Raw genomic sequence first — 25,870 nt, 5'->3', positions numbered from 1 at the left:
GACGATTAACCTGGAAGCTATAAAAGTGAAGTTAACAATATATACTACTACCAATAATAGCAATAATAATTAAATATTGGAAAATGCCAAGTATTTGACTCCGCGGTGCTCTTGCTTTCAATTTCAAAACGAATAAAATTTCTTATTTGTTCTGAGACAACATTCCTTGTCCGTTGCAGGCGACGAACCGGAATGCGACTCTGAGATGGCGGAGGGAGGAGTCGAGGAGGAGAGGGAGGCGATGCTCTCGTCGGGGGCCGTCAAGAGGGAGGCCATCGCAGAGGAGTCGGCGGCGCCCCTCAACCTCCAGAAGACAGAGGTGAGTAGATTGGGTTTTTGTTTCCTTCGCTGTTACGCATGCGGCCTGTGCCCTGTCACCACGATGCCCGCAAGAATTACAAGACACGCGTGTGGAAATGCAAAATGTCTCCTCTTTCGTTCTCACATAATTAGAAAATCCGTCGATCAACGTATATCGAAAGTTCCATTGTTCTCAGAGGACAGCCTGCTTAGTCTGTTCTTATTTCCTTTTGGAAGGACCGTGCTATTAGCATAGTTGCATGTTGCCGTTGCTCCTATTTTGCCAAGCAAGCAGAAATTATGCACAAATTGAAAATATTTAATATCCGTCTGTTTTAGCTACTTTAGATACATTTAGTAAACAAACTCAAAGTGCCACTAAAATTTGGACCAGTATCGACGCCAGAAAAAAAGAGGGGCGTAGATTGCGGGTACATAATATTTTCAGAAGTTCGAAAGTTTATACACAATGTATGTATATGACAATAACTGTGCCATTATATATTTATAGTTAAATATTTTCCCCTAAAAACTAAAGGGGGACAAATGGTATGCATTTTTCTGGGAGGTCCCTGCCCCCACTTAGCATCGCCACTACTTTACTTTGCCGTAAAGCCTTTTTAAAGAATGATTGTAGACAACAGCGAAAGCAAAACCACACGAAAATTAATTCGAATGCTCTAGAAGGAAGAAAATTTTGAAAATCGCAGCAGTTTTCGAAAGAAAATAAATTTTTGAAAAATTATTTTCTGCCACAGGCCTTGATCCCCTCGAAATCGATCGAACCGAAAAAAAAAATTGATCACTTATACTGCTCATACTTCATGGATGCACGAGGTAGCGATGCTTACAATACAATCGTAGTCTTACCTGATTGGGTACACATAAATTTTCACTGTTTAAAATGAAATGAATGCGTGAGTACTAGTGACAATATTCCTTGCAGATGGCTTTAGTTAGGATCATCCATCGATCCCATCGGTAACCCGCGTGTTATTGATAATTTTATCCCTGTTTTATAGACGTTAAGTGCTTTCGATTTCAGGAATATTTTGTATATTTTTACAGGAAGTGTTTCATCGCTTCATAATTACAAATCTAGTAGTTCCTATGGTTAGTGACGATTCGAAAAATTGACTGTCGAGAAACCAATAACTTTGTGAAACATACTCAAAGAATTGAACAAATGTTCACTAGATGGCAGAGAACTCATTTGCACTCGTTCACTTCAAAACGTTTTTTTAGGTTTGTAAAGAGACAATTATAACCAGTTTATGAACGTTTATTTTTCCACACTTTCCTGTCCTAGACTTTTTATTGTGAGCGATCTGGGGATCTTTTGACTCTGTTTTGTGATGATGCATCACAACTATGCATTCCAGAAACGACTGATCTTCTTTGAAAAGATCAAGCAATTCTGTACAGACGAGAATTCTGCTTTGCTTCTGAGGTCAATCAATGAACCCACCCTGAAGAAACCTAAAAGAAGATGTAGGTGATCATTGTTAAGTTTTTCAACACTTCCAATACTTACGGTTTTTACCCCCCACAAACAGTTAATTGCTCGGGATGAAGTTCTGCACTAGTTCAATAATGACATAATTCTCTGGTTTGGCATTTGTTCCCCCTCTTCCAAGAACGGATTCTTACTATGCACACCATTCACCAATGTTTTCTTCAGAATATTTCCGCCGTACTCTGCTGTTAGTTTTCGACAAATTCCGGTAGATTCGACTTCTTCTTTCACAAGAAGAATTATAGTGCGGTTCGCAACCGCCACACTGGGGCCGTCGTACACCATCTTGAATAACGACCAACATGGTTCGCTTAACAAGAAGCAATGCTACCAGAAAATATTAATATGAATTTATATCTTTGGAAATACAACATGTCTGATGTAATAATACAAATAATAGGCAAAGCAAATTGTTTTTTTTTTTTTTCACATGAACGACCTTTACAAAAATAAACACTACAAGTTTCCGTGGCGCTTTTTCAGCTTTCAGGAACATGTAACGTTACGTTAACGGCAATAATTTTTCATATAAGAGAACGGAAGTCATCTAAACATACCATAAGCTTTCCGATCTCAGAGAAAAATTAGTAATAATAAGCAAACCTTAACTAAAATTGAAAAAGTCGTTTTGGAACAGCTACTAGCTACTGAATGGACATTTCTCGTAAAACAATTGATTTGCCTTATTCCCTGTATTGGGCATGGTGGACCTCACCCGGAGAGATGAAATTAAAGAAACCTCAGAAGTTGTTGCCATGGATACGATCCAGTAATTAATTTCCTAATTAGCTATTTGTTTTGTTTTTTAAGGAAAATAATAAGTTTGAATCCATTTCGCTTAAACGTGACATCATATCTGTGTATTTCATTGGTTTCTGGACTTTCATTGGAAGTTCTATATTTGTTGATTCCGAGACTATTTAATAAAACACTAAAAATGCTGACAAAGGCAGTCTTTATTACATAATAACACACTATAAACGTAAAGTTTCCACCCTCTAACAGGGTCTTCTTCAGACAAAGATTCAAACAACATTTTAGTTGATTTGACAGCCACTCTTCTCCCTTCAGGTAAGCTAGGGTAAGCTCTAATTAATGTAATTTTAATGATTGAGCTTTTAAAACCATATTTATGGTGCACATAACTGACATTTATAATCATTATCTACCTTTATGAAAGATAGAGAGTTCAAATTTAAATTTGAATTTATTTTTCTTATATGTCTCAATATAACGAGAACGACTGTGTGACTTAGTTTCATATTCCAAGTAGTTACCGACGACATTCTAGCCACAACACAGAATAGCATCGGCATAAATGCACGAAAACAGCCGTTGCAATTTTAACGTTAAAGTATTGCAAATTTTACGATAACTTCAAACAGTGAGGTGAGTGAACCACGGGGGGCATTGCATTCACTCTCGTGGACGAAAATAAGTTATACGGAGGCAAGAGGGGACAAGCATTGAAGTAAGAAGCAAGGCAGTAATGTCGGATTTGCACGAATCGGGAAGAATTTGATATTTACGGACTGTCCAAATCTAAAATAGTGTGATGAAATTACTAATCTTGTTGTAACTTTTTTTTTACAGATAGAAATATTTAAGAAATTTGTGTTCTCATATAATGAAACTACGCCGAAGTGAAGAGTTTGATTTGTACAGAAGCACATGTGTACATTAATATTGGATTAGTAAGTAACTTAGTTATTTGCACTTGGCCCCCTGTCCGGCTCAGATAAAAATTTGCGAATGCGCCTCTGAAAGCGCTGTAAGGAGGATCCGAAATAGACCAATGTTTCAGCAAAGAGCAAGAAATTTCTACCATACAAGTTTCTTTAGTAACTACTATGAAAAATGTAGGTAAAATGTAACCTCATGTATTCGATTTTCTTGCATGTCAATGATAGAGGTCTAGCGTACCGGAAACTACATAAACATATTATGAAGCTCGATTTATATAATGAAGCCCCCTTATGGACTACTATGAACATTGATAATCACACAACTACTATGGAGGGGTTTGTCAGACCGCTGCTTTCATTTTGAACTGTGAACTAGCTGTTTTTCTACTTTCAATTTCTCATGCATTTGACGTGACTTGACATGGTTATAGAAGAATATTGTAAAGCAGTTTTCAAATATTATTGTTTAGTTAAAGATGCAAAGAGGAAGAAAATCAGTCAGAAATTGCAACAATGGCTCCTTTATTATTTTAAAATTCCCAATTCTTAAAATGTCTGCATGTTGTTAGAAGAGAGGTAAAAAAAGCCTCCATTTTGGATATCCATATGTTAAGTTAGAAACACTGCCACTTGAGTTAAAAATCTACGCATTGTGTCATTAAATCGGGTCTTGTTGACAATATTTCCGCCCATAAGTTCTATTTTCCTTTATCGCACCCATTGTATAATAAGTAGCCTATTGTTTCCCTCTGCGTAAAACAGGATCTTTTAGCTTCATTGTAACTATGGCATTCAGAAGGAACAAGGTCAAGTAAGTTTCCGTGAAGTATTGCATGCATCGCAAATGCACCCGTGCTTATTTTTTTTAATGTCTTAATTATATCAAATTCTCTGAGGAAGAGACTATTACACAATCGTGACGTGGTAGATTTGATAATAAATGTCAGTAATTTCCTTAATATGTTTCGCATGCTAATAAAATGATTTATTAAGACGTTGAAATGGAAATTCTCTCACATTTATTCGCGTTTTCAGAGTATTTTTAAAAATCACATATTACGCAATATATAAAAAAAATATATTTATGTACACGTTTTTGAATATATTACCGTATTTTTCCTATGCGTTACTGCGTCTTCATTATCTCACAACCCTACGCTGGGGTGAAACCTTGAAAAAGATGGGTGGGAATGCAGGAGGACTAAATATTCACGTTATATCACTCAGGTTTATGAATCCATTACTTGTACGTAGAACAAACAAGTGATAAAGAGTTTTGTATGCTAAAAGTAAGTTTTGTTAGACATTTACATACAAGTGACTTAAACTTTTTGATATGCCGTCGGAATATATATCCAACTCCATAATCCCAAGATCTTATCTCGATTAACAAGAGAAATCAAATGAAATTCATGACTTGAAAACGCAGAAATGATGTATTAAACGCACAGTAAATGTTTTGCATGGCAACAGTTTTCTTGCCCGGGTAAAGCAGTTTTCGCCCAAAAGTCATAGAACGGAATCCCAACTAATAAATCCCGTCATACCTTTTCCCTGTCAATTACTCATCTTTCACTATACTAATAATGATACTAGTAGTGTACTTGTTACTAACAAAAGTTATTGTGAAATTAACAAAAGCTAACGAACAGTTAGAAAAGTCATAAACTTGCAAAATACAATTTTAACAGTAAATTTACCAGGTCCATATCATTGCAGGATGTTTACGGGCCGAGAATTGTGCAACGATTCTACGTGATTTTTTTTTCACAAACTTAAAAATATCGCGGAATATAATAGTATATTTACCAAAGTTAATATATATGAATATATGGACACATATACACAGGGTGTACAAATTGTATACACATCGTCGTACAGTGGTCCAGATCTGGTCCAGATCATCTGCATTGAGAGCATGGACTCTTCTTGGAAAGTAGACCCATGGCCTTTATAATATGTGATGAAAAGAGGACCGAAACATGTGCTGGTGCGTCCAGTCAGTTTTCAATCTTGGAAGCTACGAGCTCCCTTTACGATTGAGATTGTAATAGAATTAGTGGCGGGCTTTCTATTCAACTGTTGGCTGTTGGGTGCTGTAGTGTGAAAATTCTTGAATGCATTTTAATTTTCTTAAATATTATTTTGTATATGCATAAACAGTCATCAATCACTACTTCGTTTCGTAAATAAATAGTAATTTATTGAACTTTACGTTTAATTCATTTGTACAATTTTTCATCTTCATAAATTATTTACTTGCTTTGAGGTAATTCTATTATAAAAATGCCACTTTCAGTTTTGAATTTCTGGAAATTTCGCCTTGAAATCTGAAATTGTGCTTGAATTTTATCAGGGGCTTAATCCATGCAGCAGAGATTCCGCATTATACCTTATTTGCTCTCCTCTGCTATGGAACCTGATATAAGTAGTGAGTGTATCACCTCCGAATTATTTTCATGAACACATTCTCCTGGGAATTATAAATAAATCCCAGAATTACAAGGGATAACTTTTATCCTATCTTTTGATTTTAGATGTATTTCTGAACATCCGCTGACAACTACATATTTCTGTCTCATTTTATCGCATCCTATTGTAATGCTTAATCTAACTGCATAAGGCGTTCTATCCACCTAAGTAACAGCGTAGGTAGCTTAATTGTGCGTAAATATTTTATGCTCTTCTCACATTACAAACAGAGCTCAAATTACACACTTCCATAAACGCTTATTTCTGCATGATAAGACATAAATACACTCATTGCGAAGAATTTTTTCTTATGTACCTAAAATTACGGTGTGAATACATGTTTTTCTGCCTCTTTCCTTCGTCGGTTTCCAGCGTTTAAGTCGGTTTTCTGTTTTAACAGGTCTCATAGTGAGTGCTGTGTAAATGGTTGTAAGGTCTGTGCTTTGAGTCGTTACATTTTTTCTCCCCCTCCTAAGCGAGGCTCTGCGAACACTTAGATTTAAAGCAGAAGTTTATATGGCCTATCCTTCGGTGTCCACGGACTCAAACAAACGAACTCGCTCGCAGAGAGAACGAAGGGAAGGGGGCAGGTTGGAAGGGAGGGGAAAAAACAGAGAAGGGACAGAGAGATGTTTCGTTTCCTGAATTTATCCTTAAGCCATTGCAAACAGTCGTACATCAGGGGTGTCCTGAGGGAATGGAGTGGACTCAGGCCGCAGTAATTTCACGGTGCTGTGAACGCAGCTCTGGAGTAGGCAACCTTCCACCCCTTCTGCGTCATTTTCAGGGTTGCCGTCTTGTTGGTATTTTCATACTTGAGTCAGGAATAAGATCAAACGGTATTCCTATTCCTTTTAACTCTGTTCCTTCCCAGCCTGAATAAGCATGGCTGGAGTATACTTTCCTGTATATTTAATAGCCTATGCTGACTTTGGGAGTGGGGCGAGTCATTTTATTCGCTGCAAAGTGTCTTCCGGTTGGGCAGAGTAACATCCTCGGCCCAAATTATCCAGTTAACACTAATTGTTTGAAGCGTGTAGAGAAATTCGCCAAAAACATAAGTAAATTTCTGTCTCCTACCTAAGTATCTGTTCGTTTAGTAGATAATGTCGTTAAGGTTACACTTGCACAGTTGTTGCCTCAAAAAGCAGACTATTTTTTTCTTAGTTCTTAGTAGAACATATTCTGAAGCATGGAGGAATAATGAAAACAGTAATTGAAGATTAGAATAGTTAGTCCCACATCGGCAGGACTAGTATGGAATAGGTGTATCAAACAAATCTCTAAAAACGCAAATTGTTGAAGCTACAGAGAAATGAAAATATTCGCGGAAGACAGGAAAAAATAGAGAAAGGCAACAAAGTAGGAACAACATACTATGAATCTGTTTCACAGCCTACTTAAGTAGCAAGAAAGTAATGAAGGGCAATAGGAAATAACACATGAGATAATCTGTGGTTTTATGCTGCTAGAAGGCGAAAATTATTGAATACACTGTTAAGTGTTCATAAAATTGGATTTTACCTGTCAGAGTACACCCACATACCCCCATCCACACACAGTCACACAAACACATACGAAACTTGGGCACCCCCGACGGCATAATAGTAACGCTGTCACCGTGTAAAAAAGGGTTCCCGGATTCGATCCCAGATGGAGGAACACCGTGGTTCAGATTACACTTTATGCAGTCCCGATTAGCCTATACGATGATCATGAAGTGAACTTAAACAAACTAACAACAAGCCCTTTTGCTCCATAAATTATGCGAAATCAGTGCCCTGCAGTTATTCTTATTGTCAGAATGCAATTAAGTGCAATTATGAATACTAACACTTCAAAATCTACCTATAAAGCAATAGTTCTGCGTGCAAATAAATGAAATATTGCCGAAATTCAGATCGATATAGTGGATATGATCCTCTTATATTATTCTTGTAAGCAGCTTCATGCAGTCTCCTGTCTCTTCTATTAGTAGCTTTTATCCTTTCCCTTTCTTCCCATCATGTTGTCCAAAAGTGTTGTTCTCTCCCTTTCTCTCCTTCGTTTTCCTTCCACATTACTCTCTTGTACTCTTCTTTCCTTCTCCCTTCTACTACTGTTCTAAGTATCCCTTTCTTATCCCCCACAAATATCCTGTCCGGTCTCTCATCCTTCAACCTATCACTTTAACATTGTCTTACTTTCCTTAATTCTCTAAACTACTTGTTATGTCGTTACATTTAGGTAAAAGATAGAATCTAACAAGATTTCCGTCTACAGAGAACGCTGATATACCGATGAATTTACATGAAAGATATAATCTAACAAGATTCCTATGCAAATTAACGATATAGCGGTTTGATATACTGAGATATGTAGATGTAAGTTGTAACACGGGTTACTTGATGCAAATAATGGAGCTATTACATAGCTTTGTTATGCTTCAAAAGTACATGGAAGATAAGATATAACACGAGTATTATGTAAGGAAGTGGACTTTTAAATAGTAATGTACCAAAAAGATATGTAACAGGAATGCTATATACATGGTGGAATCACAACTTGGTATGCTGACAAATGTATGTATAATGTATGAGTAACCTTATACGAATTATTTATTCCCACATGTCGTTTATGTGTTCTACATCGACAATGTAGCACCTAGATATAAAACATTCTGTAAGAAATCCTCATTCATTTTATGAAAGTAATGGATGTGATCACGATAACGATGAAAGGAAAAAGGGAAAAAGGAATTACTATGAAGAAAGAGAAAGTAAAGAAAAAGAGAGCAGAAGGAAAAAGTAGGAATAAGAGAGGGGAAAGATATGGGGAGCCGAACTGTAGAAGGAAGGGAGGAGAAAGAAAGAAAGGGTGAACAGGAAAGAAAAAGAGAAAGAATGAAAAAGACAGAAGAAGGTAAAAAGGAAAGGAGAGACCAACAATATATTTTCAGTTGTGTGATTGAAATCACACTCCTGAAGTCAGTGGTGTCGAGGGTTGGCTGGGGAGTTGTCGTAGTATAGTTTGTACTCAGATAATGTCACTTGTGTCTTCACTGTGTAGGTCAAACTGACCGTTTAATATTTACACTAAACATTTCTTTACCTTACATGTTCTTTGCGACCATAACGGACGTCACACAGTGTGCGCATATTTTTGCAAAAACCCTGCACGTTTGAAGACCTCATACAGCCCTAAATGCTCTAGATGTAGTAAATTTTTCAAAACTAATTGTCTCCTTTATCCCCTCCCCCCACTATCCCTTTCTGGGGAGGGGGAGCATGAAACTAAAAAATCTTTTGAAGCCAGGATAATTGTATTTGAGAGACACTGGCAAGGCTGTCCCCCCACAAAGGGTATTCTCTCAGGGTCGGGAAGGGTCGCTCCTTGATTAAAGGGTACAGGGACGGACTTGGGAGGGGGCGGGCGGGGAGGGACTCCCGAAGGAGTGTCCAAAACGAATGGACGGTGCAACGTCACAGACGCACTTCCGGTGAGGAATGTTTGTGGGAGTGTTGGCACAGAAGACGGATGTGCTGTGCGTTGAAATTAAAGGGTTCACGGGTTGAAGCTGAGAAACGGAGGCGAAGCAGCACCATCTGTTGGTTACATTTGGAATCCTCTTCGCTACTTCACTAAATTTTTCACACTTCAAGGAGTACCTTAAAGCTTTAAGAGGGGACTCTGTGTTGCCGAAATCTTCTTTTTTATATGTCAATTCTATTTCTCAACGAACAAAGCTATTTTTATGCACATTTATTGCAGACAATTTATTTGATGTTTTCATCTTAGTTCCTGTACACAGTGCTGTAATTTCTGCTTCCAAATAACAGTATATTTTTTCTTTCGAATTAAAAATTATTAGTTACTGTGTTACAATTACTTGAGAGCAGGCACGTGAATAAGGCATCTGAAATTGTTAGAAGTTGGCATAGAAGCATTTGTATCTGTGTTGCATATTATAGTTCCAAAACTCTGCAAATAGTTCACGAAGTAGACTTTCAACTCTTCCAAAACAGTGGAAACATCTCCAACAGATTTTGCACGTGTGCCTTATTCAAGCTTTGGGTGGGGAGGGGGGGAGGTTGACGCATTATGGTCTTAGTAATATTCTGGTACAAGAGAAAATAAATTTGACATTTCGTAACAGCACGCTATAAATCAAAGAATCTTCATCAAGCATAAGAGTTGTTAAACCTTATCACTAATCGTTGTACTCCAAGTTATTTCAGGAATGCTGCATCAGTAGTTAATCAATCTTCCTTAAATAATATTGCATACAAGTGGTCATGTTGCTGACCTAAAAGGTATTATAAAGTAAGGAGTCAGTAACGAGGAAGATAAGAAAGGATAATAAAATTGAGTACAACGGACAGTGAGGGGTCAGTGATTGGAAAATCGCCGGGGGTTTTCGAGCAGGCGGTCAGTCTTTGCCTGGGCAAAAGAAGCAGTTTGGGGAACGTTTGTGCAGTGGTACGTTTAAGTTGCTCTACGATGAGATCTTCATCAACCATTGATAGATAATTATCCTTATATCTAACCGTGTGTGATCCAGATTGGACAGTGTAAGACCCAAGTGATTGTGTACAAGGTAACCAAAATAGTTCTTGCCGTTTTTGACGTCCCATTAATTATGCCTCACAGAGAGGAAAGGAAATGACGCACGTGCCTGCCGAGCGATCGGGAGTTAGTCTAACCATCGACTGTCAGTAATACAGGCACGTTGCGCACACACAGCAGTCATAGCTCGTCCAGTGTCGAAGAGAAACGGAGGTATCGAAGCAGCTTGTTCGCGTGTGTTTGTTGTATGACTTTAAAGTGGACCTGTCAGCTGCCGCATCAAGTCGCCGCATTTGCCAGACATTTGGGGAGAATGCCATGAACGAACGCACTGCCAGGCATTGGTTCCAGAAATTCCATTCGGGAGATGTGAGCCTTTCTGATGAACTTCGCAGTGGACGACCACATGTGTTGGATTACGAGGCCCTGAAAGCAGCCATCGAGGAGGACAGTGGTCTAACGTGTGATGAACTTGCAGAAAGGTTCCATGTTTCCGCTGAAATAGTCAGACTGCACCTGCATAGGATAGGGAAGTCATACAAGTTAAGCAAGTGGGTTCCCCACACATTGTTGGCAGCCAACAAGGAACAACGAGTGACAGACAGCCTGTTTGTCCTTGCTCACTCGGTACCTGAACACACCAATATTTGATCGCTTGCTCACTGTTGACGAAAAGTGGGTCCTCTTTGACACTCCCAAACGTACCAGACATTGGTTGGCGCGACGTGACCACGTTCCTCACGCCTCAAGACCACCTCTGCACCCAAGAAAGGTTATGCTCTCTGTATGGTGGAATTGTCGGCAAGTGGTGCATTACGAGCAAAGGGTGCACCCTGCATTGCGGCAGAAGGAGCCGGCATTGGTGAATCGCAAGGGTGTGCTTTTCCTGCAGGACAATGCCAAGCCACATGTGGCAAAGAGGACCCGGGAGACCATTCGGCAACTTGGCTGGGAGATACTGTGCCATCCACCATATTCACCGGACCTTGCACCAACAGACAACCACCTCCGCGGGAGATCCTTCGCAGCGCACTCACGGACTTCTTTGCATCCAAGCCCGCCGAGTTTTATCACCAGGGTATTGTGCAGCTGCAGGAACGTTGGCAAAAGGTGTTGGATGCTGATGGAGATTACAGCGAAACCTAAAGGTACGTACCATCCACTGTATTGCTCTTTCTTTATCACTGCTCTAGAACTTCAAAAACTTTTTTGGTTACCTTGTATTTGACATTCATGTGTGTGTAGTTATTACCTCTAGCTTCATACCATCAAGCTTACCAGGAATAGCGAGTGCTTTATTAACGAGGATGAATGATTATTGAGCTACATCTACCCATCGGGAGAGTAAAGGTCCTAGTTCGATCCCCGTGCCTTCGGGTACGTTACGTGGATGGAGATGCTGGGATTTTAATTTATTTCATTTCTAAATAAATGAAAATTCAGATTTTAGTACTATGATGCCAAACTCGCGCAGGATTTAATTCATTTCGGGCGAAAATGCAATGAAAAAAATAACACATTTTGTGAAATTAGGTTTCCCCACCCCCCAGCTAGGATTTTCACGTTTAGGCAGAAAAAGGAAAGGATGAAATTCATGATGAAAAGGTCAAATCAATCATTAGTTAATGAACGCATCTAAAGTAGAGAATTCATAGAGTTGCACGCGTTTTTTTACGCGTTAAGATTTAAAGAAATACATTTCTGGATAGGTGAAATTTATTTGTTGCCTACTCTGGCTGTTCACATATATTTGTGAATGGTAGTCTTCATACATTTATCTTAGCACTTCGTCTATAGCGAATTTTCATACTTAACTCAGTTTGCGTCACAGTTCTGATCATGAAGTGAGCAACCTGTAGTAGCTTCTTTTGTATTTCTTTTGGTTCCTTTAGAGATAGAGCTAGCTTATTTTCGTAGCATCTCTGGCCGTGTCTTATGTGTAGCTGTGGGGCTAGTCTCTCCTGTGAAGTTGTGCAGTAGACTCCTCCTACTTTTGTACTTTCAAGCGCAAGCGCAGAAAGTAAAACAGAGGAGTTTGCCAGCTAGAATAAGGATCATATCCACAGATGTTACGAAACTCCAGCAATAGCCACTTGCTTTGCGTTGACGAGGTTGCCGAATCGTTATGTGTCGCGTTGCTGTAGTTTGCCTCCATCGCGATAAAGAAAGTTGTCGAAAAACAAAGTTAGTTACACGTTATTTTTTACGTTCAGTACTTCGTGTTAATAATCGGCACGTGACGTGTTGAAAACGCTCGCGTACAGCCATAATACCGCGAAACTTTTCAACAGTGCGCCCCCATGCTGCCTGTTGATGGAAAGAGACATCGATCACTTCCCGTGAGGCGAGAAGGTTCAGCTCCTGTCTTACACCTGCTTCTTGACAGGGGCTTTCCTCGCGGAGTGCGTTATCTCGATTCCGAGCAAATCTAACGTGCTCAACAATCCCCTCCCCTTCGCTCTAATTCCGCCCTTCCCTCTTCGTTCTTGCAAGGCTTGTAGATGGGGAAACAAAAAAAGTTTGTATTAAAGTTCTTGTTCATTTGAGATCGGAGGTAATTCTCAAGGAAATTACACTAGATGGCGTGCCGAGCGATGAGCGTGACTGCTCCAAGTTCTTAATCAGGGCGTTCCCGCAATGGCGCCTTAGCAATCAGTTCTGCTCCCGGCGTCTGCACGATGTGGCAACTCCGCACGAATCCTTAAACAGCGCGATTGGATTAGTTCCGCACAAGAAGGGGGTACGCACCATATCGGCCTGATGTTGTTCATTTCGTTGCTTGTACTTGGCCCTACTTCTTATGTTACATCGTTTGGGGCGACAAGGGTGAATGGTGATTAGACGAAGAGGGACATTCACAAAGGAGCTACCATGCCCAGCAAGGATTTGAACCTGGTACCTCAAGATTACTGGCAGGTTCATAGTAGCTCTTATCTCAAGTACGTACAATCGTGGATAGGAATACTTCTCCATAAGACTACTGATATTATGGGGGAAGTACTTTTCTCCACTACTGTACAGGGTACGGAAACACCCGCTTGTAACAAATATGAATGGGGAAACACGATTCCAATGTGCCGACCTCAGTGCGCTACGACGTCAGGTGTCCCGGGTTCGAATCCTGCCATGAGTATGGGTGTTTTTTGTCTGAGTGTTCCTTCATCGGTTTCATCACGTGATCACTCGTAGCCAAAAGTGGCTGAAAAGCGAAGAAAAATAAACCACATCAATAAATCAATCACTCAAACAATTCAAATATCTTGATATACGAGGAGAAAACCTTTTTAGTATGTGTTACCAACATGACGGCCATCTTTAAATATGCTATTTTGGAAGCAATTTCATTCTCTTAGATGTAAAGGTGGTCATATGACATCAAAATGGGTTCGAATTTCACGAGAAACACGGAGGTTATCTTAATTTCAACGTAACTTCGACCATTATATTGTTCGAACCGTATATTTTTTTCGCTTTTTATGACCACCCGCCTACTAAGGAATAATTGATTCATTTCTCTCCAAGTGAAACCTTATAGTCATGAAAATTCATTAAAAATCTGACCACACCTCACAGTTCAATGTTTGACAGCGTTGACACAAATTGATTTGTTCTGGAAGGCTAGTGATCTTGGATGTCAAATTAAGCTAAGGCATTCTTTATAACTGTTCTATTGAATATTATAGAAGAAAATATTTACTTTCATAGTCGCCATTAACGTGCTCGAAGAAATCTAAAGGAAATTACCAATATCTGATACAAGCGAATATATAATAGTTTTTGCTTTTATTTTTTCTCTCCCTCTTCTATCTCTCACATGCATACACAAAACTTCCTCCATCTCCATTTTTCTCTTATTTCATTCTAAATGTCTCAAACTTGTTTTATTTTCCCCTTCTATCGCTTCTTTTAGTCCTCCCCCCGCAACTCTCAGAATTGCATACTCGCCAAAAATAGCTACTTGATAGATTAAGTTAGGTACCACAATTTGCCACTAGTGATTTCTAATTTCGTACTGCTCTTTCATCACTCAGCTCGAATCAAACTATTTCCAATTGAGCACATGGTTCACATTTCCAGTAGATCTCTTCAGTGTGGAATCTCTTGCATGATGAAGGTAGTTATTATACATTCCCACGTTGCCCTCCGTGGCTGAGTTGACAGTTGGAGTGCTCTACGGGGCGAGGGATCCCGGGTTCGAATACCAAGCTGGGCATAGGTGTTCTTTGTTATAGGTATTTTCTACTCTTACGGCGGCCGGTTCTAGTTCTGGCAAGGGAAGTGGGCAGCGGGGAATACGCCACAGACCAACCAGACAACGGCGGTGGCGTCGAGAGACACGACGTCGAGGGGAGGAACTACTACGTGAACCTCGTTCTACTGGCTGCTGTGTTTCTTATCGTGCTGGATTGGTCGCTTCCCCGCTCCCCCACTTCCCTTGCCAGCATTAGGATCGGTCGCCGTAAGAGTAGAGAATACCTTTAGTGTGTCTCTTCTTCTATTTCATCATATTATCACCCTTCCTTATCTTCGCGATAACTGGCATAAAAGCCAATTAAAACAAACTAAATCAATCATTCATTTCTCGGGTGGGACACAATTTTCGATTCCAGAAAGCTGTATTGAAAAATGTTTAGGATAAAATAGTATTGAAGAAATAACTCAGAACGTACCTTTCATTATCTACAGTAGGTATATGAATGGCGATTCCTGTGTTCATAACATACTACTCTGCACAAACCATTAATATTAATATATTTTCAATTATACTTTTTGGTTCATTAAAATTATTAAATCCCTAGATATTGCGTCAAAAACTATTTGTTCCACCAGACAGGTTCTTGCATTACATTAGTTGGCCGATGCAGTTGCTGTTTCCCACTGTCGATTGCTTCCAACTGATATATCAGGTTAAATAAAGAGAGCATAATTTCCACAAGCAATTCTCTAGGTGCACTGTATTTTTTCTAGATAATTTGATAATATTTCGGGACGGGCCTGGGACCGGCGTGGCCATACCTGGCTACGCCAACGTATTACTCATTATCACATCATTAGCTCGGCATTGGTATGCCTTGAAGGGACCACATTAATAAAGGTTGACCTTCGTCGGCGTTCTGAGAAGGATATCGTGGAGCCTTTCCCTCTCTCGTGTCCCCTCTTACCAGGAGACTACGCCTTCTTCGTCCCCGTTCATGTAAGGGGGCAATCGAACCCGCAACACCAGTTATTACAAAGGGACTGTAATGAGGCCACATCAAAATGTTCGAACTGTGCCAGACTCCGCCCTGCATCGAAGCCCCGCCTCCCCGAGTCGGTGACCTGCTGCTCGAAGTTTTGCGAGGTCGTAATTCAAAGCAATCGAGGGACGATGATGGGTGCATTTATAATAACAACAATAAAATTTTATTGTGAGAGCGGTCCTTTGGTATCGATTCCCGCAGGCCTTTATGGATTTGCCGACGGCGGATGGGTTGTTTGTTATGCATTCCTTCCTGCAATGCATACATACATCGGTGAAGTGTCTGCGTACCGTCCATCGGTTGTTTTCGAAGACTTACGAAACAAGATCTTTAAGTAAGACATGTGTTTAATCACTTTTAACCGTGTTTGCTCAAGTGTTGAGACCGATGATTGGTCAACGTACCACACAAGACCTGCACATTTTTGGCGCCACCGAATTTTTTCACAAGCGTTTAATTTATAGTTATTCTGGACGAAGTCTTGTGTTGTATCGATCTCGTGGAATCCCGTTCACCTACTAAGTTTCGTGTTTGTGGCTCCTGTAGTTCCAGGACCAGATACGAAAGTCTCATGTTTGTAGCTCCTGTAATTCCACGATCGGACACGAAAGTTTCATGTTCGTGGCTCCTGCTCTTCCAGGTCCCGACACGAAAGTTTCATGTTTGTAGCTTCTGTAGTTTCAGCACCGGACACCAAAGTTTCATGTTTGTAGCTTCTGTAGTTTCAGCACCGGACACGAAAGTTTTGATTAACTAAGAGAGATAGAGAAGTAAAACTATATGAAGACCGATGGAATGATGATGGATGATAACCTAAGAATCTGAATACGGAGAAATGATGGGGAAAGAGAAGAGACGCATACTGGTAGATTAATAGGGAGAGACATGATCTGTAGAAGCAGCAATAATAATTGGAATACTTTTGGTATTGCTAAAATTACTTTTCAGCTACTGGCTGGCTACCAGATAAATCTACCGTAATACATGGCCACTTAGTTCAAATGTGACCACACCAATTTTGGCCAGCATCAATGTTTCAAGTGGAGAGAATTTGTTCTGACGCCCCAACGTGATACTGGCATAAGAAGCTAGGTTTATGCACATTTTTACAACAAACGGCCTAGCAAATGTAAGAAATCATCTCTGTGCTTTGTACGTACTGCCGTGTCGACTAATTAGACAGACATACAAGTAATTAGCAAGAAATTAAAGCAGGGGAAGGAGCATGAATCGACCCACTTGGGTGCTAATGGGTGGGGATTTGTATTTTCCTTTTACGACTTATCGTCCTCGTTTCAACTTAGCGACAAGGAACATAAAAATTTTCTTAGCCTTATCTCCGCGATTGAATATTATGTGCAAGGAATATTTAAGAACAATAAAAAGTGGCATTCCGAGACGAAATAGGGCTCGGAAGGTAATCGACCAGGTTGTTTCGCGGAATGAAGCTCTCGTCAATTAGACAAATTAAGGAGCGAATAAATCCCCGGCGTCATGCGAGGACGCTGCATGTAAGAAAGGCATTCCACGCTCACCGTCAGAATGCACCCCTATCGCGTCGAATCGGTCGCCGATATCGCTTCAAAAATGGTGAAAGCCGTGGTTCATTAACGCAGAATTAAACAAGCATTTGCGTTGCAATTAACAAATGCCCAACGAGATTAGGCCGGCGGTTGTTGTGCGGGAATTTATTGCAGAAATAAATCATCTATGTAATTAAATGTTACATAGTCACAATTGCGCACTCACTCCCCGCTCGGTACGTATGCAAAATAAATCTGGAAACGCAGCGCTTTGCTGATAAAGGTACTTAATTAAATTAATTCTATTGATTAACAGGTATAATTTTAATGTTTACGGTACGATTTTGACGCGCTTTTCCACGATCCTCTACGGTTTATGAGATATAATGTGCTTACGTTGTGGTAAAATGTGCCGAACTGTCTCTATTTGCTTTTCGTTGAAAGGGCCGGCCGGCCCTTCTAGGGTGCGGGGCCTGGGGGATACAATACACGCGGGACCTATAACCAGCTGTCTGAAAAATCACGGATTTTTGTCCCTTAGTAAGCAGTACTAAGTATAGAACCACAATTACAAACTTTATTCTACAATTAGAAAGAAATTAATTTACATATTCCGTATTGTTAACTAAGACCAATAAGCAGAACATGTTGAAAGTTAAATCCACGGATCATGAGAAGCTAATAAAAGTTTTTAAATTAAATTAGTGCTTCTTTCCATTTCCGATCCGCCACTGGTGCGACGTTCATTATAATTAATTGCATTAATGTTTAACGTCAAACTTTTATTTTAAGTTTTAATTTAAAATTTGTAATAAACCGTTCACAGTTAATTTCATCTGGCCCGAGCTGCTACTTCCTAGGCCTGTCTCTGCCGTTGCAAGTTACTCTAAATCTAGCTAAAGTGCAGACTTGTATACCTGATGTCAGTTTGCAGTCAACTGGTACAGTGATTTATCCACTCATTCCGAACACCCTAAATTTCTCCGAACAGCTCCCTCCTCTAAAATTCTTAGTAAAAGCCAAATTCATGGCTATCTTACATCCCCCACATCTGAAAGAATCTGAATAAACCCATGGCTTACTAATAACTTATATGAAATACAAAATGATTGAATTCGGTACTTGACAATGGACAATAGACGATAGACTCCATTGTAAAAGTAAAATAGATTATGCTTTTGTAATGATTGAAAGTATGCGGTTTATTATTCATTGCAAAGTGCTGAATTCGTTCCTATTATTTTGTACACAAGTTTCTAAACCTAAAAATTAACAACAATACAATATTATTGTTATATTGTATTGTGTCTTTGCCAAATGCTGAATTCATTCCTATTGCAAACTGTAATTTGTGCTAAAATTGAGTGAATCCAGCACTTGGAAATAAACAATGAACTATGGATTTTTATTGTCGGTGTAAAAATGTTATTTATAATGGAAATCTATGGTTTATTTTTCGTTGCGAAATGCTTAATTCATTTTTATTGTGTTTCTCACACGTTGATCATGTTAGATGATTTTTCCCTGCAAAGCAGTGTTAAATATATGTGGGTTCAATGACTCAGCAACTCTATCAAGAATTCCTATTTATGCAGTCTTCGTGTGATTCATGTTTTATGATCTTTACACACAATAGAATGTATATTGTATGTACATCAACTTGGTGTCCACGTGGTCTAATTTCTTCTAGGGAAAAAATACGATAGGTTGCAGAATATTGGTTAACATAGCACTAGCTGAAAGTACCATACCGTTGCAATATTGCTAATTATTTTTTTGTACGTCGGTTGTTTGATGTCACTTTTCTACTTCTCTTCTACACTAAAGAGGATGATTAATGGTGGATGTATCTCAGTATTTGAACCGAAGACCAGACGCATTAAACTAACCACTCTGGCACGGATGTTGATTTTCATATATCCAAGTATCAACTTCCAGGCCAGTGATTTAAGATTTATTCAAAGAATAAGCCAACAAATTACAGCTTCAAAATGTTTCATTTGTCCAGGATTTCATCATACTATAGCTCTTGTCTATTTTTACGGCGGGCGCTCTACATGCTGGCGAAGGAAGTGAAGAGCGTGGATTACGCCGCAGACCAAGCAGACAACAGGCCGAGATTTACGAAGTCGCGGGAGGTGGTGCTGCGCTGCATTGGTCTCTTCCCCGCTCCCCACTTCCCTTCCCAGCATGTAGAGCTCCCACCGTAAAACTGGACGAGAGCTATAGTCGAAAAATTCAACGAACTGAAATTGTATTTTAATGCAAGCCGCATTGATTGTCCAGATTTATTGCCAACCTGGGTTTCACCTATTAACGCGCCGCACTCATCCGGTGGGTACTCACCTTACATTTGCATTTTACCGTATGCAGTTTTCTAAACCCCGGCTTAGCATGAGAGCAAATATGGACAACTTGAACACATAAAGCCTTCCCGTCGTGGTTAGAGGAAATCTCAAAAGACATAAGATGGATAAGGCACAAATAGATCCATCCCCATTATTCTCAGCCGCTACTACTATTGTGGTTGCGGAACGATGGTCCTCAACACTTCCCAAGCGTTTCTCGGAAAATACAAAGGACTTTTCCCAGGCATCAAGAGACTCGATAAGAACAGAATCGAACGGATCAAACATTTGAGTGGACAAAGAGGAGGGTTGTCTTGGTCGTGTGTTGTCTCAAGGTGGTGAGAAAAAGGTTCGGGCTGAGCCCCATGATGGACACCGACGACGGTTCAGCGACGCCATTCTGCCCAATTATGAGGACCAGGATCTGGACTATACCCTGAAGCAAGCGAACGAAAACAAGTCTCTGCGCAAGTAGTGACGCGAGACGGCTCCAGTAATGAACACGCGAGAGGGAACGGGAATGCGTGGAGGGGAGGAAAGCGACTGCAGTTACCAGCATTCGGGTAGCGTGTACTGCTTCGCTCTGCCCACTCGATCCCCTCTCCCTCCTTTTCTGCCGCTATGCGCGGCCTTGCTCCAGAGATATTCGAGACAGAATATACAGGTATTGTGATGTCATGTGGTCATATCAATGTTTTACAGTCTCATAATCAAATTCGTGTGTGATTCAGGGTCTTTCCGATGGCGTAGTGGTAACGTCCTTGCCTTGTAATCAAAAGGTTCCGGGTTGATACCCGCTGGAGACACATAGTACGGCGGTCCGGATCCCACTTTAAACTGTAGGTCCAGTCCCGATTAGTTTATATATGGATAAAGCGTACTTAAAACAACAAACTCATTCCCATTCGGCGAAGCAACCTCTCGAGCTTACGTTTAGATAGTGGACTACGTTGATAGATCAGAGGCTGCGAATGAAAAACACAGTTTGTAAAACACAGATTCTTAATCGCAATATCCTAAAAGAAACAATGTTAACACCACTTCTACATCTCTCCTTCAGAGCCTCTTTATCGAAAGGAACATTCCCAACGGCGTTAAGGTCGCCAGATGTATGGCAAAACATAATTTTCTCTAATTAGCGGGTTCGTACGCCACAGAAGTGTACGCCGACATCTGACTATAATAATTTTCCCCCCCATTATAGCTTTTAATGGCATTCGGATTCCGCATCAGGCACAGGAAATGAAAGCTACTAAAGAGTAATTATCCGAAGTTTATTTTCTGATATTTAATTATTATTACCGTCTGTTAGCATACCCTCCGTTTCGGCGTTTGATGTGGGTTTCTGGTATGTCACGGATGTGTTGCTCTACGTATGGTATTACTTATATAACTCGCTTGGTAGTTTTCTCCGCAAAAACGGAATGGCTTGATTCTTCCGACGATATGCACAGAATTATGGTCGTGGCGTGTTGATCGAATCCTTAATTAAACCGCTAATTAGCAGCAATAATTTCCATGTCTGGATGCAATATTAATTTAATTTCTCTCTCCTCTCCCCTTCTCCTTGCGCCGCGGCTTCTGATATTTTTTACTCATTACCATACAAATGGTCGTGTAAAGTGTTACGTGATACTTGCCAGCCTTGGAGTTTCCACTGTTCTGCGGCTGTTTTTTTTTTTTTTTTTTTTTTTTTTTAAGTTTTCTAGATATGCAATTGTTGCTAAGCAATGTAGCGCTTATATATCACCTCTAGAATATAGAGTGATCAACAAGTCACTACGCTGAAACTTACACGCAGAGTGTTACGTGCGCCGCGGGTGAAATGACACTTGCGCATGGGTAAGGACAGATGTCGCAGCTGATAACCATAACCCACCCACCCCCATTTCACTGCTGCAACCAGAAATGTAGTCTTTATGTTTATCAAATGGAGATGATGTTTTTCCTTAATTTTGTGTTCGTTATTAAGTTTCCAATATATTTTAAAATAAATATTTGTATAATTCTCTTTACATTAAGTGTAGCACCCACATCCAGGTAGGGATTCGAACCGGTACCCCTGGCGTACGCGCTGTACTAACTACTCTAACTACTCCTTCACACAGGCCGGATGGCTCACTTTCTAGTAAGCCATCACCTCTGAGCAAGCCCACGTACCTGGCAACCGTACAGGGAGAATGAAAGGTGAATTACTTAAACCTTTCCTGCTCCCCTCAAAAATAAGCTAAGCTGATAAGTTTGGTAAACCAATCGACTCTTTTGTCAGCCTAGTCATTTCCCTGGCTCTCAGACTCAGGCTTTCACCTGGCTTGTGGTGTGTGAAGTATCTTTTCTATGCCTTCCATCTGGATTGTTTTTCTTGAAGTGACGTGTGGCGTTCAGTTTTGCGTTGCGTGACTTCTGCCACTGTCGCAGACGAGGTTCAGTGGTCCTTAGAAGGGCCTACTTTTGTGTGCTCCTTGTTAGGGGCGACATGGTGGTCCTTTAAAGGGCCTTACGAAATGCTATAACTCTTCATCTAATCGGTCATCTGGGTACTTTGCTGTTGTCCTTCAAAAGCCTCCGTCATGATTGGACTTCAGCAGCTATATCTTGAAGCTGCTGTACACTCTGGACAGCCAACGTACAAATAACAATTCCTACAATGCTATTTCAGGAAGACTAGAAAATTTTCATATCTCCATTGTAGCAAATAAATCGATAGAGCAAGAAAATTACTTTTTTCCCCCTCCATATTAGTAGATTTCTTTGACACATTGAGTTTTGTATGTGCCTTTTTCTGGCTGTATGCATTGGGGTTGTGTGATACCATTTCGACAGCAGAGCTGTTGCCATCTACGCGAGCGATTTGCAGCCAGCATGTTGTTACCCGCTCTTTGTTTTGCAGAGCCAGCCCGGGAGATGTAACGACATCGAATCATCACATCCTCTTATCTCATTAACCGTCTGCTGCCTGCTTAAAAAGCAGAGTTCGTATGTAAGGCACAGCATGTGTTCCCGGCGGGGAAGGATCATCAAGAGAGAGTCTCTGAATGGATTCATTGAATGCAATGAATTTCCTTCATTTTCCTTCTCGACCCACGCTCCATTCTTCGCTTCCCTTACTCCCGGACAATGCCTTGTTAACTAGGAGTTATTTCTCGTTGTTGAAATGACTCACGTTGTCATTCAAGAGTGTGAATTATCCTTGTTGGTGCTCTTTACAATGTCTTCTTCCTCCTTAGCACCAAGTGCTAGGAGCATACGAATTACATGGCCTACGTAAGTTTGACACAAGGCGCATACAATGACGAGTTAGGAACATGGGTACAGTTTGTTGTTTCATTTCATTTCATTTATTTGTCCATCTCAGGATCAAAGTCCCAATTATGTTGAACCTTAATATATGATCTGTACAAATATAATATGAATGTTTAAATTTTTAAAAAAATACAATGGTATCACAATATATTATAGAAATAAAAACATTTATTTATTTACAATATGTTGTTATACAAATATTCATTCATTCATTCATTGTTTTCTGGCAAGGGCAGGTCCTTCCTTGCAACTGTCGTATACCGACTAAAGATGTACGCCAGACCTGATCTGTGTCATTGGTGTGCGCCAGACCTTATTACTCTGTTATCTAACGTATCTCTTTTGTCTCGTTTTCATCATGTATGCTACAAATCAAGGTTATTAGAATTATATACATGAATTTACCTCGGGCAGTGGTTGTTCTTATATTAAGAATGCGTACAGGCCATATATTAGTAAATCAACATTTGGCTCGTTTAAAGATTGTGCCATCAACTTCCTGCCTATGCGGAGAAGATAATCAAACACGTAATCATTTATTTTTTGAATGTCCCTTAAGACAACAACACCGAGACTCTTTATATAAAAACTTACAACATGCACAGGTACCATTTCCGATATCCTTATCGACATTAATATCTGAACCTCGCACTGCAGTTATTTGGATTCTTTATAGTTTCGCTAGAAAACATAGGTTTACAATATAAACAACCATGATGATTCACATGACAATTTTAAGACCTAGAAAGACCGTTATACCATAATAACAGAATGGACTACAACATTCAATAAGTCATTAGTGATGCGATTGAACAACAGTTTGGATCATATTGTAATAATACCTGAACTCGGCAACTTTGGCTAGAAATCGCAAACGCGGTGTGAGCCAAAAAGAAGAAGAAGGAGAATTATGTACTGCAAATCTGTATCGTCCTTCGTGAGAAAGAAAGGACGTGTAGTGTCTGTATTATGATGTAAGTTGTTTATGCATATCATGTTGATGAGAGTGTGAATTACGCACTTTTTCTTGTGACTTCAATCTAGTTGTATTTCTTCCTCCACACTCCGCCATACTGAAGAACCTGCACTCAACAGCAACCTCCATAGCTGTTCGGTCTTGAGCCCTTCGCTTTGTAGCAGCGTAGGACTAATTTATTTTGATGTCATTCATTTTATATCTTCTTCTTTCCCGGATTTTCATTTCCTTGACCATTCCTTCAATAGTGACCCAACCATTTTCTTTTTCTATTCATGATTATGCAATTATTACCAAAATTATGCACGGAAATTTCAATTTACATAAAAACTGTTATCCAGTTTGAGACTGTATAATCTCTATATATATAAAAATGGATGTATGTGTGTATGTATGTCTGTATATTATACAGGGCTCGAAAAATCCCGGTCGCCAGGTCGCCATGGCGACTAAAAATTTCAGTCTGGCGACTGTTATCTTTTGCTGTTATATGTACGATATTTTGATGATTCTAAGTTCAAATTGCAGTACAGCGTAAGTTAGCATATGATTTTGTTTTATCAACGTTGTGAGCATTCCATAGAGTCCGTAACAATTTATTACCCTTTGTCTCCCAACACCCCATTTCCTGCATTCTCAAATAATGTAGCGATGTTTTGAATACCGTGATGCTCAGAATCTTATACAGAGTGCTTCAAAAGTCGCAAAACCCAAACTTTGGAAATGTGGTATATCATGAAAATCATAAGAGATATTTACACCGGGTTTTCTGCATTATAAAGCCTCATCCATTGAGATATTTTTCAATGCTTAAAATTATCATTCACTCCATACCGAAAATTATATAAATTAATAACTGACGGAAAGCACCATTCTGAGTAAGAAAAATATGTAAGAAATTATCGAAGGGTCATAATCAGACATTTGATGACTGATGCCATGTCAGTCTGTCATTTGCGACCAATATTTGTCGTGTGCAACATTTGATGAATTTTTGACTGGCGATTTTATGGGTTGAGGGAAAAGTGACGTTTTCGGGACATATCTTCGTATATGTCAACACTAGCAGGTCGAAATATTGCCAACAGTCGCAAACATGTGTCTAAGTATCGGCTATACATTTACGTGAAAAATCGTAAATCAAGAATTTGTGCCGAAATTGGACTCTTGAGAGAATCTTTGGCTGCCCCTGTTTACATTGAAATTTTCTTCGCTAACTTTCGCTGCTACTGTGCCTGTTTGTTTTAATTGCTTCAGTATGGCGTATTCATTGGAGCAGTACGTGTGCATTGCTGAAGAGTATTTTACTACTCATTCTTACACTCATGTGCAAGAAGTTTTCCAATAAAAATACCCTCCCTGCTTCTGCTGTAGCTACATCACAAAGAAACTGTTTTACAACCAAACACCAACAAATGATCCCACAAATTGTTTAAGAGTTGGCATTTATTGTTGAAAAACAGTTCTCAGATGTCTTCAGCAAACTAACAATGTTTTTTTTAAAAAAAATAATGTAATTGCCTTTATTTAGATAAATGCTAACATAAAATTTTGAACCCAGTGATAGCCTACAGGATTAGCTTAGTACAGAAAACCCGGTGTAAATATCTCTTACGATTTTCATGATATACATTTTCAAAGTTTGAATTGTGCGACTTTTGAAATATACTGTAGTATGCACAATTGCTAGAAGGTGTTTTCTTGGCGCCTGATTTTTAAAGCTGGCGCCTAGCTTTGAAGAAACTTTTTCGAGGACTATGTTTGTTCCGGCATAACTCTCGATCGCCTGGAGCGATTTGAACCAAACTTGAAACACGTATCACTTGCAATCTCGAAAGAAATACTGTGGGGGTTAGACACCCCTGGCACCCCTAGAGGTAGGGGTGGAAAGGGATGACATGTAAAAATTATCGAAAACGTCCGATATTAGTGTGGGATCCATAGTTTTCGGGCTCGCTAAGA

The 25,870-nt window shown here is 39.7% G+C and overlaps 1 protein-coding gene across 4 annotated transcripts in view; it reads left to right on the top strand.

Annotated features, from left to right (window-relative positions):
* Positions 1-25,870, top strand: part of pdm3 (POU-domain protein pdm3) — a 233,417-nt gene that overhangs the window by 63,877 nt on the left and 143,670 nt on the right. For all 4 annotated transcript variants that reach the window (XM_083120397.1, XM_083120398.1, XM_083120400.1 and 1 more), the window contains exon 2: positions 180-319. In XM_083120397.1, coding sequence (XP_082976523.1) covers positions 206-319 — 114 coding nt within the window. In that variant the 5' untranslated portion in view covers positions 180-205. The remainder of the gene's footprint in view (positions 1-179; positions 320-25,870) is intronic.

The sequence above is a fragment of the Lepisma saccharinum genome, chromosome 4 (genome assembly GCF_977018435.1).
Source record: "Lepisma saccharinum chromosome 4, izLepSacc3.1, whole genome shotgun sequence".
NCBI lineage: Eukaryota > Metazoa > Arthropoda > Insecta > Zygentoma > Lepismatidae > Lepisma > Lepisma saccharinum.
The sequence above is the reverse complement of the archived record's forward strand: the minus strand, read 5'-3'. Positions and strand labels throughout refer to the sequence as shown.